Source organism: Mesoplodon mirus, assembly GCF_964341445.2.
Source record: "Mesoplodon mirus genome assembly, chromosome: 17".
In the NCBI taxonomy this organism is placed as follows: Eukaryota; Metazoa; Chordata; class Mammalia; order Artiodactyla; family Ziphiidae; genus Mesoplodon; species Mesoplodon mirus.
Genome location: NC_138993.1, coordinates 43901410 through 43918250, shown reverse-complemented (window position 1 = coordinate 43918250; position 16841 = coordinate 43901410). Strand labels below are relative to the sequence as shown.

At 34.6% G+C, this 16841-nt stretch overlaps 1 protein-coding gene across 2 annotated transcripts in view; it reads left to right on the top strand.

Moving 5' to 3' along the window:
- The window catches only part of KLHL1 (kelch like family member 1), a gene marked incomplete at both ends in the record, with an annotated part of 381529 nt that overhangs the window by 337908 nt on the left and 26780 nt on the right, over positions 1-16841 (top strand). For both annotated transcript variants that reach the window (XM_082602078.1, XM_082602077.1), the window contains one exon: positions 7022-7184. In XM_082602078.1, coding sequence (XP_082458204.1) covers positions 7022-7184 — 163 coding nt within the window. The remainder of the gene's footprint in view (positions 1-7021; positions 7185-16841) is intronic.

The window sequence follows — 16841 nt, the reverse complement described above, 5'->3', positions numbered from 1 at the left end:
GCAAGGTGTCAGATGAAGTTAAGCCCTTACTCTCCCACAGAAAGTGGGAGATAGGGATGCTATCTTTCTTGAAGATTATATTCCCAGGTCCTTGAAAAAAAGAGTCTGTGGCTGTAACACTGGCAAGGGGTATTTTAAAAGACTTACATCTCAAAGGGACAGAGAACTTATAATTTTCAATTACAAGTTGTTCAAAGTGAATTCTCTAATGAAAGTGAGGTCAGGACTCTAGAGGCAGGAGAATCCTGTTTACAGTTTTGTCAAGCTGAAGGAAATGTTAAAGTCCTCTTGTCATCACCCTGTGGGAATTGGAGCTTGAAGAACCAGTCAAAAAATTTGGTGATTCTCTGACTATTGCTGTTGCTATGAGTAATAACTACCTTTCCTCTTTGACTCAGGAGTCTTGTGTCTTCTCTCAATATACATACATTTGTGGCAGTTTACCTTGTCAGCTAGCAAATAGGATAAAATCACAGATGCTTCAGAGTTCTTAACAATCTGCCATTAGATTTTGAACTTTGGGGAAAATTCACCAGAATTTCCCTACACTGACTGAGACTGAATGAGGTCACTTCAGTCAATATTAACATAATATGTAAATATTTAGTAACTGTTTAAAATCTAAGAAAACCCATCTAATGAATGAGTGAATTGACTGGAAAAACAGTATATAAAAGTTGTATATATTGTCCCATTGATGACTCATAATTAATTTAATTGATAGTTTTTAATGATTTCAGTTTATAAAATAAGAAGCATCATATTTTCTAAGCTTTAGATAAGTTTATTATGAAGATATGGGGAGCCAAAACACAGAAAACCCTAACCTCAAATTAAAACTGATAATGTTACGCTGCTTAATGTAGCATTGCTTAAAGCAATAAAGTACTTTAAACAACAGTGTAGAAATACTCTTCAAAAGGTGAGGCACAAGATGCATCACCTCTGATTTTTAGATTTTGCTTCTTCACATGGTCATAAATAAGGAAATGTATTATCTTTCATAAAGCATTTAGGTCATAATATTTAGTTGTATTCCATTTTTCTTCACTTGAATGAAAAACTTTAATTAATAGTGAAGAGTTTCTACCTTATTGCAGTTGTTTCTTTTTTTTTTGAATTCTATTTTATTTATTCTTTTTATAGAGCAGGTTTGTATTAGTTATCTATTTTATACATATTGGTATATATATATGTCAATCCCAATCTCCTAGTTCATCCCAACACCAACACCATCTGCCCCTTCCCCCCTTGGTATCCATAAGTTTGTTCTCTACATCTGCGTTTCTATTTCTGTCTGGCAAACCAGTTCATCTGTACCATTTTTCTAGATTTCACATATATGCTTCAATATACAATATTTATTTTTCTCTTTCTTACTTACTTAACTCTGTATGACAGTCTCTAGGGCCATCCACATCTCTGCAAATGACCCAATTTCATTCCTTTTTATGGCTGAGTAATATCCTATTCTATATATGTACAACATCTTTACCCATTTGTGTGTTGATAGGCATTTAGGGTGTTTCATGCCTTGGCTATTGTAAATAGTGCTGAAATGAACATTGAAGTGTACATGTCTTTTTTAATTATGGTTTTCTCTGTATATATGTCCAGTAGTGGGATTGCTGGGTCATATGATAATTCTATTTTTAGTATTTTAAGGAACTTGCACACTATTCTCCACAGTGACTGTATCAATATGCATTCCCACTAACAGTGCAAGAGGATCCCCTTTTCCCCATACCCTCTCCAACATTTGTTGTTTGTAGATTTTCTGATGATGCCCATTCTAAATGGTGTGAGATAATACCTCATTGTAGTTTTGATTTGCATTTCTCTAATAATTAATGATGTTGAGCAGATTTTCATGTTCCTCTTGGCCATCTATATGTCTTCCATGGAGCAATGTCTATTTAGGTCTTCTGCCCATTTTTTGATTGGGTTGTTTGTTTTTTAATATTGAGCTGTTTATATATTTTGGAGATTAACCCTTTGTCTATTGATTTGTTTGCAAATATTTTCTCCCATTCTGAGGGTTGTCTTTTTGTTTTGTTTAGAGTTTCCTTTGTTGTGCAGAAGCTTTTAAATTTTATTTCCATTACTCTAGGAGGTGGATCAAAAAAGATCTTGCTTTGATTTATTTCAGAGAGTGTTCTTCCTGTATTTTCCTCTAAGAGTTTTATAGTGTCCACTCTTACATTTAGGTCACTAATCCATTTTGAGTTTATTTTTGTGTATGGTGTTAGGGAGTGTTCTAATTTCTTTCTTTTACATGTAGCTGTACAGTTTTCCCAGCACCACTTATTGAAGAGACTGTCTTTTCTCTATTGGATATCCTTGCCTCCTTTGTCATAGATCAGTTGACCAGAGGTGTGTGGGTTTATCTCGGGGCTTTCTATCCTGTTCCAATAATCTATATTTCTCTTTTTGTGCCGGTACCATATTGTCTTGATTACTGTAGCTTTGTAGTATAGTCTGAAGTCAGGGAGTCTGATTCCTCCAGCTCCTATTTTTTTCACTCAAGATTGCCTTGGCTATTTGGATTCTATTGTGCCTCCATACAAATTTTAAGATATTTTGTTCTCTTTCTGTAAAAAATGCCATTGGTAATTTGATAGGGATTGCACTGAATCTGTAGATTGGTTTAGATAGTATAGTCATCTTCACAATATTGATTCTTCCTATCCAAGAACATGGTATATCTCTCCATCCGTTTGTGTCATCTTTGATTTCTTTCATCAGTGTCTTATAGTTTTCTGAGTACAGGTCTTTTACCTCCTTAGGTAGGTTTATTCCTAGGTGTTTTATTATTTGTGTTGTAAGGGTGAATGGGATTGTTTCCTTAAGTTATTTTGATCTTTAGTTGTTAGTGTATAGGAATGCAAGAGATTTCTGTACATTAATTTTTATCCTGCTACTTTAACAAATTCATTGATTAGTTCTAGTAGTTTTCTGGTGGCATCTTTAGGATTATCTATGTATAGTATCATGTCATCTGCAAACAGTGAGAGTTTTACTTCCTTTCCAATTTGTATTCCTTACATTTTTGTCTTTTCTAATTGCCATAGCTAGGACTTTCAAAACTATGTTGAATAAGAGTGGTGAGAGTGGATATCCTTGTCTTCTTCCTCATCTTAGAGGAAATGCTTTAGGTTTTTCACCATTGAGAATGATGTTTGCTGTGGGTTTGTTTTATATGACCTTTATTCTGTTGAAGTAGTTTCCTTCTTTGTCCATTTCTGGAGAGTTTTTATCAGAAATTGGTGTTCAGTTTTGTCAAAAGCTTTTTCTGCATCTATTGATGTGATCATATGGTTTTTATTCTTCAATTTGCTAATATGGTGTATCACATTGATTGATTTGTGTAGATTGAAGAATCCTTGCATCCCTGGGATAAATCCCACTTGATCATGGTGTATGATCCTTTTAATGTGCTGTTGGATTCTGTCTTCTATTATTTTGTTGAGGATTTTTGCATCTATATTCATCAGAGATATTGGTCTGTAATTTTCTTTTTGTAGTATCTTTGTCTGATGTTGGAATCAATGTGATGGTGGCCTTGTAGAATGGGTTTGGGAGTGTTCCTTCCTCTGATATTGTTTGGAAGAGTTTGAGAAGCATGGGTGTTAGCTCTCCTCTAAATATTTTATAGAATTCACTTGTGAAGCCATCTGGTCCTGAACTTCGTTTGTTGGAAGATTTTTAATCACAGTTTCAATTTCATTACTTGTAATTGATATGTTCATATTTTCTATTTCTTCCTGGTTCAGTCTTGGAAAGTTATAACTTTCTAACAATTTGTCCATTTCTTCCAGGTTGCCCATTTTATTGGCATAGAGTTTCTTGTAGTAGTCTCTTAGGATGCTTTGTATTTCTGTGGTGTCTGTTGTAACTTCTCCTTTTTCATTTCTAATTTTATTGATTTGATTCCTCTCCCTCTTTTTCTTGATGAGTCTGGCTACAGGTTTATCAATTTTGTTTATCTTCTCAAGGAACCAGCTTTTAGTTTTATTGATCTTTGCTATTGTTTTGTTAATTTCTATTTCATTTATTTCTGCTCTGATCTTTATGATTTCTGTCTGTGTACTAACTTTGGGTTTTGTTTGTTTTTTCTCTAGTTCCTTTAGATGTAATGTTAGATTGTTAATTTGAGATTATTCTTGTTTCTTGAGGTAGGATTATATTGTTGTAAACATCACTCTTAAACTGCTTTTGCTGCATCCCATAGGTTTTGGGTAGTCATATTCTCATTGTCATTTGTTTCTAGGTATTTTTTTTTATTTTGTTTTTGATTTCTACAGTGATTTCTTGGATATTTAGTAACATATTTCTTAGCCTCCATGTGTTTATGTTTTTTCCTTTTTTACCACTGTAATTTCTTTCTAATCTCATAACATTGTGGTTGCAAAAGATGCTTGATATGATTTCATTTTTCTTAAATTTACTGAGGCTTGATTTATGACCCAATATGTGATCTATCCTGCAGAAGGTTCTGTGTGTACTTGAGAAGAAAGTGTAATCTGCTCTTTTCATATGGAATGTCCTATAAATATCAATTAAATCTATTTGGTCTATTGTGTCATTTAAAGCTTGTGTTTCCTTGTTAATTTTCTGACTGGTTGATCTGTCCATTGGTGAAAGGAAGGTTTTAAAGTCCCGCACTAATACTGTGTTACTGTCAATTTCCTCTTTTATAGCTGTTAGCATTTGCCTTATACATTTAGGTGCTCCTATGTTGTGTGCATATATATTTATAATTGATACATCTTCTTCTTCAATTGATCCCTTGATCATTATGTACTGTCCTTCCTTGTCTCTGGTAACATTCTTTATTTTAAAGTCTATTTTATCTGATATGAGTAGTGCTATTCCAGCTTTCTTTTGATTTCCATTTGCATGGAATATCTTTTTCCATCCCCTTGCTTTCAGTCTGTATGTGTCCCTAGGTCTGATGTGGGTCTCTTGTAGACAGCCTATATATGGATTTTGTTTCTGTATCCATTCAACAAGCCTGTTTCTTTTGTTTGGAGCATTTAATTCATTCACTTCATTCACATTTAAGGTAATTATTGATATGTATGTTCCCATTACCTTTTTCTTAATTGTTTTGGGTTTGTTTTTGTAAGTCCTTTTCTTCTCTTGTGTTTTCCACTTAGAGAAGTTCCTTCATCATTTGTTGTAGAGTTGGTCTGGTGGTACTGAATTCTCTTAGTTGTTGCTGGTCTTAAAGCTTTTGATTTCTCCATTGAATCTGAATGAAATCCTTGCCTGGTAGAGTAATCTTGGTTGTAGTTTCTTCCCTTTCATCACTTTAAGTATTTCATGCCACTCCCTTCTGGCATGTAGAGTTTCTTCTGAGAAATCAGCTGTTAACCTTATGAGAGTTCCCTTGTATGTTATTTGTCATTTTTCCCTTGTTGCTTTTAATATTTTTTCTTTGTCTTTAATTTTTTTCAATTTGATTACTATGTGTCTTAGTGTGTTTCTCCTTGGATTTATCCTGCCTGGACTTTTGTGGTTATTTCCTTTCCTATGTCAGGGAAGTTTTCAACTCTCTTCAAATATTTCCTTTGACCCTTTCTCTTTCTCTTCTCCTTCTGGGACCCCTATAATGCAAATATTGTTACATTTAATGTTGTCTCAGAGGTCTCTTAGGCTGTCTTCATTGGTTTTCATTCTTTTTTTCTTTATTCTGTTCCATGGCAGTGAATTCCACCATTCTGTCTTCCAGATCACTTACCCGTTCTTCTGCCTCAGTTATTCTGCTATTGATTCCTTCTAGTTTATTTTTCATTTCAGTTATTGTATAGTTTATCTCTGCTTGTTTGTTCTTTAATTCTTCTAGGTCTTTGTTAAACATTTCTTGCATCTTCTCAATTTTTTCCTCCATTTTTTTTTTTCTGGGATCCTGGATCATCTTCACTATCATTATTCTGAATTCTTTTTCTGAAAGTTTGCCTATCTCCACTTCATTTATTTCTTTTGGGGGTTCTATTTTGTTCCTTCATCTCATACATAGTCCCCTGCCTTTTCATTTTGTCTTTCTGTGAATGTGGTTTTTGTTCCACAGGCTGCAGGTTTGTAGCTCTTCTTGTTTCTGTTGTCTGCCCTCTGGTGGATGAGGTTATCTGAGAGGCTTGTGCAAACTTCCTGATAGGAGGGACTGGTGGTGGGTAGGGTTGGATTTTGCTCTGGTGGGCAGAGCTCAGTAAAACTTTAATCCACTTGTCTGTCAATGGGTGGGGCTGAGTTCCCTCCATGTTTATTGTTTGGCCTGGGGAGACCCAGCACTGGTGCCTACAGGCTTTTTGGCAGGATTAATGGTGGACTCCAGTAGAGCTCACACCAAGGAATACTTCCCAGAACTTCTGCTGCCAGTGTCCTTGTTCCCACAGTGAGTCACAGCCACCCCCTGACTCTGCAGGAGACCCTCTAACACTAAGAGGTAGGTCTGTTTCAGTCTCCTATGGGGTCACTGCCCCTTCCTCCTGGGTCCTGATGTGCACACTACTTTGTTTGTGCCCTCTAAGAGTGGAGTCTTTGTTTCCCGCAGTACTGTCAAAGCCCTGCAGTCAAATCTTGCTAGCTTTCAAAATCTGACTCTCTGTGAATTCCTCCTCCCATTGCCAGATTCCCAAGTTGGGAAGCCTGACGTGTGCCTCAGAACCTTCACTCCAGTGGGTGGACTTCTGTGGTATAATTGTTCTCCAGTTTGTGAGTCACCAACCCAGGAATTATGGGATTTGATTTTATTGTGATTGCACCCCTCCTTCTGTCTCACTGTGGCTTTTCCTTTGTCTTTGGATGTAGGGTATCTTTTTTGGTGAGTTCCAGTGACTTCCTGTCAATGATTGTTCAGCAGTTAGCTGTGATTCCAGTGCTCTCACAAGAGGGAGTTGCAATGTTTCTTAACTGCTAGAACCTATTCTGAATGGCATCATAATTTTTACTATTAATTTGATTTTAGAACCTCACTGTGGAATAAAACCCTTCAGTTTTCATTTCTCTCATGTTTCAGGTGTGACGGTACTAGAAGGCCCTATCTATGCCGTAGGAGGCCATGATGGCTGGAGCTATCTGAACACAGTGGAGAGGTGGGATCCTCAGAGTCAGCAGTGGACATTTGTAGCTAGTATGTCAATTGCCCGAAGCACAGTTGGTGTGGCAGCATTGAATGGCAAGTGAGTAGACTTTCCGTTTTTTTTGGAAAAAAAAAAGCTTTTGAGTGAATATTGTTTTAAAAATAACATTTAGTAAACTGCTTTGATAAAATATTTAAATCTTTTGTTTTTGATTATTTTTTAAGTTTAGTCTTCATGGATCATTGACAGATCAAGACTGCATATTTTTCTGATTGTCCCTTCTTATAAAATAAAAACCAAAACTTCTTTACAATAACTGTTTTTTTCTTTTTTAAGTATCACATATATTTCATGAGAATTATGTGGACTAAAGATCTGAATAATTATATCCTTTCTGGTAAAATAGTCTGAGAAGCCTTCAAAAGACTACTAAAAATGTGGTACTTAATATATTTTTTTGCATGATTGTATGTCTCTTCACTTTTCTCCTTTTCCATTCCTATCACCCTAAATGGGGAATTTTCAAACACACACTGTTGATATTTTGAGTTAGATAATTCTTTGTTTGGTGCAGGGCTCTGTCCTGTGCATTGTACAGTGTTTAGCAGCAGACTGGCTTTTATCTACTAGATACCAACTGCAACTCCCTGCCCCATGTGGTAACCAAAAAAGTCTCCAGACATTGTGTAATATACCCTCTTGGGTGGTTAAATACACTCCCTCTCACTGCCATGAGAAACTCTGCCCGAAGAAAGCTAATAACACCTCTGGTTTGAACAGCAAAAGCTTCCAATCTGTTTACTTCTCTTTCCCCTAAAGTCCATTTGCTAAAGCTGCCACAGCTGCTTAACAAATGCAAGTGATATTTCAGTCCTCTTCAAGAACTTCTCTTTACAATTAGAACACAATGCCTATCTTTACCTAAAGGGACCTACTGGATCTTATTTCTGCATATTCTACATTTTTTCTCTGTACATCAGCCAAATTGCTCTTTTATCTTTGCTTCAAATATAGCAGCTCTAACCAAACTCAGTCCCTTTGAATCATTTCTTTGTCTGAGATGCTGTTCCTACCCATCATCATGTGCCTGGGTTTTTCTCATTTTTCAGATTTCATCTCAAAATTTGTCCACAAAGAAAGTTATTTACTATTCATCCTATTAAAATAAACCACCCTGAACACTATCCCAAACTGCTTACGGTTCTTAAAATTACATACATTACTGTTTTCTCTTTTCACTAGATATACATTTTTAATGAATGTTGGGCTTCAATTTTCATTTAGGTTTATTTGATGCTTAAAATCATATTCTTAGTGTCATGTATACTTCCTGAGAATCCATTTAAGATTTTGCCTGGAAATAAATATTTACATATTAATTAGGGAAAATGTTAGATCTATACATTTGAAATCTTTTCATCTGAAAATGTGATCTTACTTTTATCTCTTAAAATTAGTCTCTATGTATTTTAGTGGTTATAATTTAGGTATAGGTTTAGTACTTTCTTTCTGAGTTTTATTCACACTTATTTGTATTTTTGAACATTTTAGCTATTATATTTTGGTTTATATATTTGTATGTATTCATAATTATACATTTATAGTGCACTGGAGAAGAAAGTTTAAGTATCTATATTTATGATAACAATCATACTAAATGCATGTATCAGGTTTTTTTTTTTTTTTTTTTTTTTTTTTTGTGGTACACGGGCCTCTCACTGCTGTGGCCTCTCCCGTTGCGGAGCACAGGCTCCAGACTCACAGTCCCAGCGGTCATGGCTCATGGGCCCAGCCACTCCGTGGCATGTGGTATCCTCCCAGACCAGGGCACAAATCCACATCCCCTGCATCGGCAGGCCGACTCCCAACCACTGCACCACCAGAGAAACCCCATGTATCAGTTTTTTGATTTACAATAATAGATTTTCTAGGAAGATAAACATGGTAAACTAATAATGAAACTTTGTTTCTTCCTAATTAATATTTATGTTTATTTCCTTTTTATTGTATTGCTTTTATTTTTAGAATAGTGACATAAATAGTAGTGATATTGGGTGACCTCGTTTATGTCTTTTAATTGGAAAAACTTTAATGCTTTATAGTCTGTGTGATATTAGTTGCTATTTGAGATACTTATACTATGTGGTGTCAAGGACAAGATCTTGTCATTTCCTGTAGTTTCACTAATGGATATTTTATTTTAAAAAATCAACCTTGGTATAATGTTTTATTAAATTCTTTCTAAAAATGTATAAAATTATATTTTTCTTATTTGATCTATTAATATGGTGATTTACATAAATATTATATTTGTAAATCATTATTGCATACTTAAAATAAAGCCAACGTATCCATGTTGCATTATTCATTTAGTATTTTGTTGCATTCTATAGTCTATGATTTTTCATCTATGTTTGGTCTACATATCTTTTGAAAAACCATTTCATAATATTTTCTGTTATGATATGAAGTTTTTCTTAGCATAATAACATCATAATATGAATTGAGAAACTTTCTACAATTTATCTGCTTTAAGTATCTACAGACATGGGAAGTATATATTCTTGAACATGACAAATGATAGAAAAAAATATATGTATATTATCATATATATTCCCTTTAAAAGTTATATTTTACTGAGATTTTAAAATTTAGCAGAAGGCAGTTGTACCTTACTTCTAATCCTATGACTATTAATAATAATCTATCTTGTATTGTTATATCTTCTTTTGTACTGTTATTAACCTCCTAATTTGTTATTTTTAGGTGTTAGCATTATTACTATTTTTGTCTTATCTTAGGTTTTGTCAGTATCATTATTTGGTTTTGTTTTTATATTTAATCAAATGTGTGCATAGAGTGAAGTTATACTTTTTTTCCATATTGTTTTCTTATTCATTAATTTATACTTGGCTCAGTTTTATTTAATATGTCTTGAAATTCAGAATTTAACAAAAGATAGTATTAAATATTGTCTTTGCAGTTTCTTCTTCTTTAATATATAAAAATTATCATTTTAATTGTTTCCATTTCTTGTTTATTAAGAATAGTTTTGCTGTGAACATCCTCACTTATATATGTCCTTTGTGAGCATGTGTACAAATTTTAGCTGAGTGTAGACCTGGAACTGCAATTGCTAGGCTATACAGTATTCTTGTGCTCAGCCTTAAGGGATAATTCCCAGAAGATTTTTGAACATGTTTTCCAAATTTATGTACATATTCACACTGTACTAGAGTTCTAGATACTACGCATCTACTGATTTGGTAACTCCAGTTTTTATCTTTTATGGTTTTGTCTATTCTGGTGGATAATGCTATCACATTCAGTTAATGACTGAGATTGTGCACGTTTTATATACTTATTAACAATTTTATATTTTCTGGCTGAAGTATATATTAAAGTATTTTTCCTGTTTCCATTTGGGTTTGCATCTTTTTCATTTTGTCTTGTAGAGTTCTTCATATATTCTAGAAATTATTTCTAGGTAAATGTATCTCACTTTATTAGTAGTAGTATATTACTATTGCTACTACTATTATTTTCCAGGAAGGATATGTTGATTATATAATTTATTAAACTTTATATCTAAAAGGAATTTTCCTATGTCTTCACACATTTGTTGTAAATTGGCTTGAGTAATTTAATGTCACAGCCTTGTATCATTATAGTTAGATAGATATTATATACTTACTTATCTTCTGTCATTTTTTTTTAGGGAGATGTGTGGTAAGTCCAGTAGTTTTTCATCTTTAATATGCTTTTATATCTCATTTTTATAGATGTTTTGACTATATTTCTATCAGTTAAGGTACAGTCAAGAGACAGAAACCACTCCAGCCATTTATCAGTGATTCTATATAAAGATAATCTAATATAAAGATTTTCTAAGTAGATATAAAAATTAACTAGTTAACCAGAAAGTCAACAAGAGAACACTATATCATAAATGTATCAACTAAAGGAAACAGCTACCACCCCTAGTGTTGGAAAACAAAAGAAGAGATTGTAGTTATTAAGATTTATAAAATCAGAGGAGAGCCCCTATGCAGTTGAAATCCAGACATTTGTGATTAGACCTCTGCTTAGCCAGAGCTGGCATCTCTGACATGAAAGAGGGGCCCCTTGGCCTGGGACCCAAAGCTCTGAGGAGGTGGTGCCAATCTGCTGGTGTTGATGGCTCTGAGTGGTCTCAATAAGGCCAATTTTGCAAGTTCTGCAAAATGGCAATTGGATGCAACTGAATGCAGGAAAAAAAGATGGGGTGACACAGGAACAGGAAATGAGTAGAAAGGAGCAAGACCCTTCCTCCTCTAGTCTTTCAGTCTCCCTCTAGCATCCACTAACATCACATCCTAAAAGAAGGAACCAGGTGGCAAAGCAGAAACGTGGTTTTCAGAGTTCCAGTCCCCATATCAAAAAGCAGAGTACAGGAGAGAGAATGTGGGGCTGCGAGATAAGAGCTTAACTACTTGCATGTTCTTCTCCAATTTCAAAATGTTCACCAGGGTATAACCTGATGGCTGCTTTTCATTCTTTTAACTTATTATTTGGAGATTCATTTGAACAATTTCAATCATGTCTTTATTTTACTAAGGAAAATTTTTATCTACTGAGGATTGGTTTTTGTTTGATTCCTTTTCCATTTTTCTAGTTCTTTGGTTTTGGGATATATATTTTAGTATGTATTTATGTTAATTATTGTGTGTGTCTTTGAGCACTGATTTATTTTCCATAAATCTCCTCAGTAATTTTATTTCTTTTTCATTTAACTTGGGAATTTTTTTCTATATTTTATGGTTAATCATTGCCATTTTGCTTATGAATTTTACTGTTTCCAGTGCAGACATAATCTTTATTTTAATTTTCCATATATGATATACTTATTTGACAGCTCTCTTTCCTATCTGCCTCATATTCATCTTATTTCAACTGATGATACTCCCTTATTGTTTTACCTTAAAAATCTCTTGTATCGGGCTTCCCTGGTGGCGCAGTGGTTGAGAGTCCACCTGCCGATGCAGGGTACATGGGTCCGTGCCCCGGTCCGGGAAGATCCCACATGCTGCGGAGCGGCTGGGCCCATGAGCCATGGACGCTGAGCCTGCGTGTCCAGATCCTGTGCTCCACAACGGGAGAGACCACAGCAGTGAGAGGCCCGCGTACTGCAAAAAAAAAAAATCTCTTGTATCACTAAATGTATATTTTCTTAAATTGCTTTTGAGTGTACATTTAGTGACTTTTTCTCACCACTTATGCTGATGTTAGTATATAGATTCATCTCTTATATCTTTTAGGAAATGGGTATCTCATTGACATAACAAATTTGCTCAACAAAGATGAGAAATATCTTTACCCTTTCCTTATATTATTCATTTGTTACATTATTCTGTAATGAGAAGACATACATACACACACAACACACCCAAGACACACACACTTTATTTTAAAGTTTTAATATATTACTTATCTTATTCTAGATGTTTTATAATTACTTTGCATTATAATTTTGTGACCCTTCCTTAATATTTTACTGTGAAATATCTTTATATATATGTGTTTTGTTACAAATCACCAAACTTAATCAGAAATAAATGGGATAAAAATTTAATAAATATAATATTTAATGGATAGTCTTGTAGCAAATTTTCACATGTTATTATAACTGAATTATTTTTATCCAATTTCTTCCCTTTTAAATTAGCTTTATATTGAATTCATCATTTGCATCATTTTGTGGTCCTTGTATCTTTTTGGTCAGCTAGGATATTTAATATCCTAAGAAATCCTGTTTTACTCTAACAACATTCTTCATATCAAATATCAGAGTGTGAGAGTATTTAAAGTTTTTGTTCTTAAAATTCTTTACATTTTAATTAAGTACATTTTCCCAAATTTTAACCCCATTTTATGAAAATGTTTGGAATGATTTCATTTTTACTTCAAATAATCTTTTTCCTTTAAATCAGAAGAGTATAGACCTCATTTGGGTTATTTTTTAATTCCCTTGAGTGTGATTTAATGGTCTCAAAATTCTGTGGTTTAATGACTTTCTCTTAATGTCTGGCTGCTTTTCCTGTTTTACTCAGAGAAAAACATAATCACTAGAAAGTGACCTTTCACTTCAGACCCACATCAGAAAATTGTTTCACCATCACCCGCTGACAGTTGTTTATTTTTCTCTCACTTCTACTGACATGACTTTATTTACCTCTACTGGTATGATTTTTTTTTACCTCTTGTTTAATTTTCACATCTCACTAATGTGTCATTCTAACCTGACTGTTGTTTCTCTGAATATTATTTTGAATAATTTTCCCAATTAAGGCTAATAAAAGCCAGTGAACAACCTTCTTGAGTTTAGATCATTCATGATACCTTTGTTGTGGAAAAACTAAGCATTGGTTCATGGCTTAAAATTAATGAGTGTATTCTGATGGATTCAAGAGCAAAATTATATCAATTTTATGAAACATTTTGGTCAGTCATCCAATGAGACAGATTAAACTAAATCATAGATATATAATCTCAGGCCAGCACAGCCACAGACTTACTTGATGCATAAAGAAAATACCACAAAACAGTAAATAGACATTCTGGTGTGGAGAGTGACCATATAAAACCTCAGACTCTCCAAATAATATCTACACTAGTAACTATTTTTCTTTTCTTATTTGCTCTGTGCCTTAGCTTTGTTCTTTCAAACTTTACTTTGCAACCAAAAGGTCTTTCTGGTTTGTTTCCCTTTATTTACTGAGTAAGCTCAAAAAGCAGATACTCATACTGCCTGAGCACATTCATAAATAGTCCTGAATTTTAATAAATGTATGCTCTGATCCTTGGAGAATCTGCAAAACAGATTTAAAAAACTGTGTTTGTTTCGTGATTCACCATGGCAAAACTGATTTACTCAGTCATTCAAAACCTCATGTTAATAATACACATAAAGAAGCTGCTATTTCTGTGCAGTCTGAAGTTTATACAGTTTGAAATATCATGAGAACAGGAGTCATGTCTGTTGTTTTCTCCAGTACATCCCAATATCTAGCACTGTACCTTATTATGCCTCAAGCCCTGTCACTTACGTGGTGCTCTCAAAGATCATTTCTATTTTTGTATCTAAACTTTGATATTCTTTTTCTTAAAAATGATCCCAAAGTTGTAAAAGCTTTCCTATGACAAACATGTCACCAAATGCAAGTTCATGTGCCTGAGGCACAGTGAGGCCAAACATACCAAAACTTCAGAGTTAAGAGTAGAGAAAGGTTTATTGCAGGGCTATGCAAGGAGATGGGTAGTTAATGCCCCCCAAAATCCATGAAGAATATCAGCAATGCATTTATTTGTTTATTTATTTATTTATTTATTTATTTATTTATTTATTGTGGTACACGGGCCTCTCACTGCTGTGGCCTCTCCCATTGCAGAGCACAGGCTCTGGACGCACAGCCTCAGCAGCCATGGCTCATGGGCCCAACCACTCCATGGCATGTGGGATCTTCCTGAACCAGGGCACGAACCTGTGTCCCCTGCATCATCAGGCAGACTCAACCACTGCACCACCAGGGAAGCCCTTAGCAATGTATTTTTAAAGGCAAGGTGAGGAAGGGGCGTGGTTGGTTTTTGCACACTTCTTGGTATGGGAATCCTTTTCTCTTGCAGCTGTCCACATAGGTCAGGCCAAGATGTTCCTGTAAACCACCAGCAAGACAAATGTTAATCTCTGTTCTGCAACATTTTATCTCTATATGAATGGAAAAGTATCATACCCTTAAAAGTCAGAGCTTTGAAAATGGGCCAATCTGTATATTTCAAGCTATAGGCAACATTCTTAACTCAAGCAAAAGCAATAGAATACAAAGTTTAAAGTAAAATAAACAGATTTAATATGGAGTCAGATTTGTTCTTCCCTATTACAAGCAGTCTGTATCAAAATTGTATTATCTTAGATTATCACATTTAAAAAAAATCACTTGTTTGCTGAGTCTCACTGAGGGCTGTTAATAGGTTTAGGAGATTTGTGATTTGCCTTCTGGAAGAAATGATTTCTAAGCTGGAACTTCATTGATTTATCAGATTCAGAAAGTGAAGAATAATTTCAATGAGAAGGAACAAGCTGTGTTCAGTTCCTGAGTGTGAAATGCAAACAAAAGGAGGAAAAGTTAAGTTTAGCTGGAATATAATGAGGAAGAGTGGCCCCAATAGATTGGATACAAAGCCAGCCTCTAGGTCATAGCAACTTGGCTAAGGTAAAAATACTATAAAAGGTTTACAAAAGGGCAGCAACATGGTTGTATTTCAATTTTCTAAAAATCACTCTGTCTGAAGAATAATTTATAATTGCTCAAGGAAACTATATAATTATTAGAATCTCATCACAAAAGTAGACTGGCTAAGATGCATTCCAGTGGTTCATAGGGATTACTTGATAAATCATGCCTCAGAATTAAAATGTATAGCAACAGAATGTTATTGACCAGTGTTCTTGGCCTCCTCAATCAATAAAATTGATAAGAGGCCAGGCAAGAAATTCAGGCAAGGATTTATTGGGGTTCTTGCTGTAGCAGGAGGGAGTGAAAACAAGTAACAGTTTTCCTTGCTTGCTCCATGAGGCAGGGCGAGCTGCTTCTTTATATGGGATATGGGTGGGTCCAGGATTGGGCCGGAGAGGTGGCTTGGGTGGTCTGCCCACCCTCCTGGTGGTGCTGTTTGCAAGGTGCATATGCAGTACACTGCTTTTGCTCCCAATACCCTGTTTTGTTTTTTTTTTTTTGTCTTTTTGTATCTTCTTGTTCATAATTTGCCCCGACTCTACATGCATGCAGCTATTTTTAGTCCCTTATAATTTCTTTGTATTTTGCTGCTGGAGGAGACATTTGTCCAGGTGCAAGCACTGCAGCAAGGGTCTCAAGACCCAGCCTATCTCAAGAAGACAATTCATTTTGGCTCCCTACTTGAGCATAGCTACTGCCGAACTCCTTAATTTAGAATTCAGTGGTTTTATGAAACAGACCTCTCTTTCCTTCTCCAGTCTTCTCTCTTAACCACCTGCCTTACAGCCACCCTATGTCCCAAACCTAAGGAACGGCTTGATGTTCACACTCTTTTGCATTTTTACATACTCATCTCTCTCCCCAGATTTCCCTTCCATTTTCTTCTTAATAACTTGTGACTGTCCACTGCCCATTTAGTTTCTCTCCTCAGATTTTCATCTGGTTTTTGAATACATTTGAAAACTCTCTAGAGTGACAGCCTAACACAACTCTAGATCTCTATGTGCATTAAATTCCATGTGGCAAGATTGGTACTAACAGAATTCAGTTTATTGTACTTGAGAACAATAGTGTAAAAAAACATTAAAAATATATTAAGATGTGCTTTTACCTAAATAAAACCTAAATGAGATTATTTGTAATATCTCCATCACCCAAAGCCTAGTTTAATCTGTACCTTTTCCATTAACCCTTTTAAAATTCACCCATTTAAAAATAATTGTTCTGTCTTTTGCATTCCCAAGACACAGATACTTTTATCTGCAATATGTCAATACCTTATTTCAGCGGAACTTAAACAGGTGCCTTTTCTTTGACAAATTCCATTCATACATCATTCTCTTTCAAGAACTGGATATGAATGTTTACTTCATTCATTTTTTAAAAATTTACAAATAGGTATTTGCTATGATGATATATGAGAGAAAATAAATCAAATCTGCCCTCAGAGAGCTTACATTATATTAATAACGGAAATAAGAAA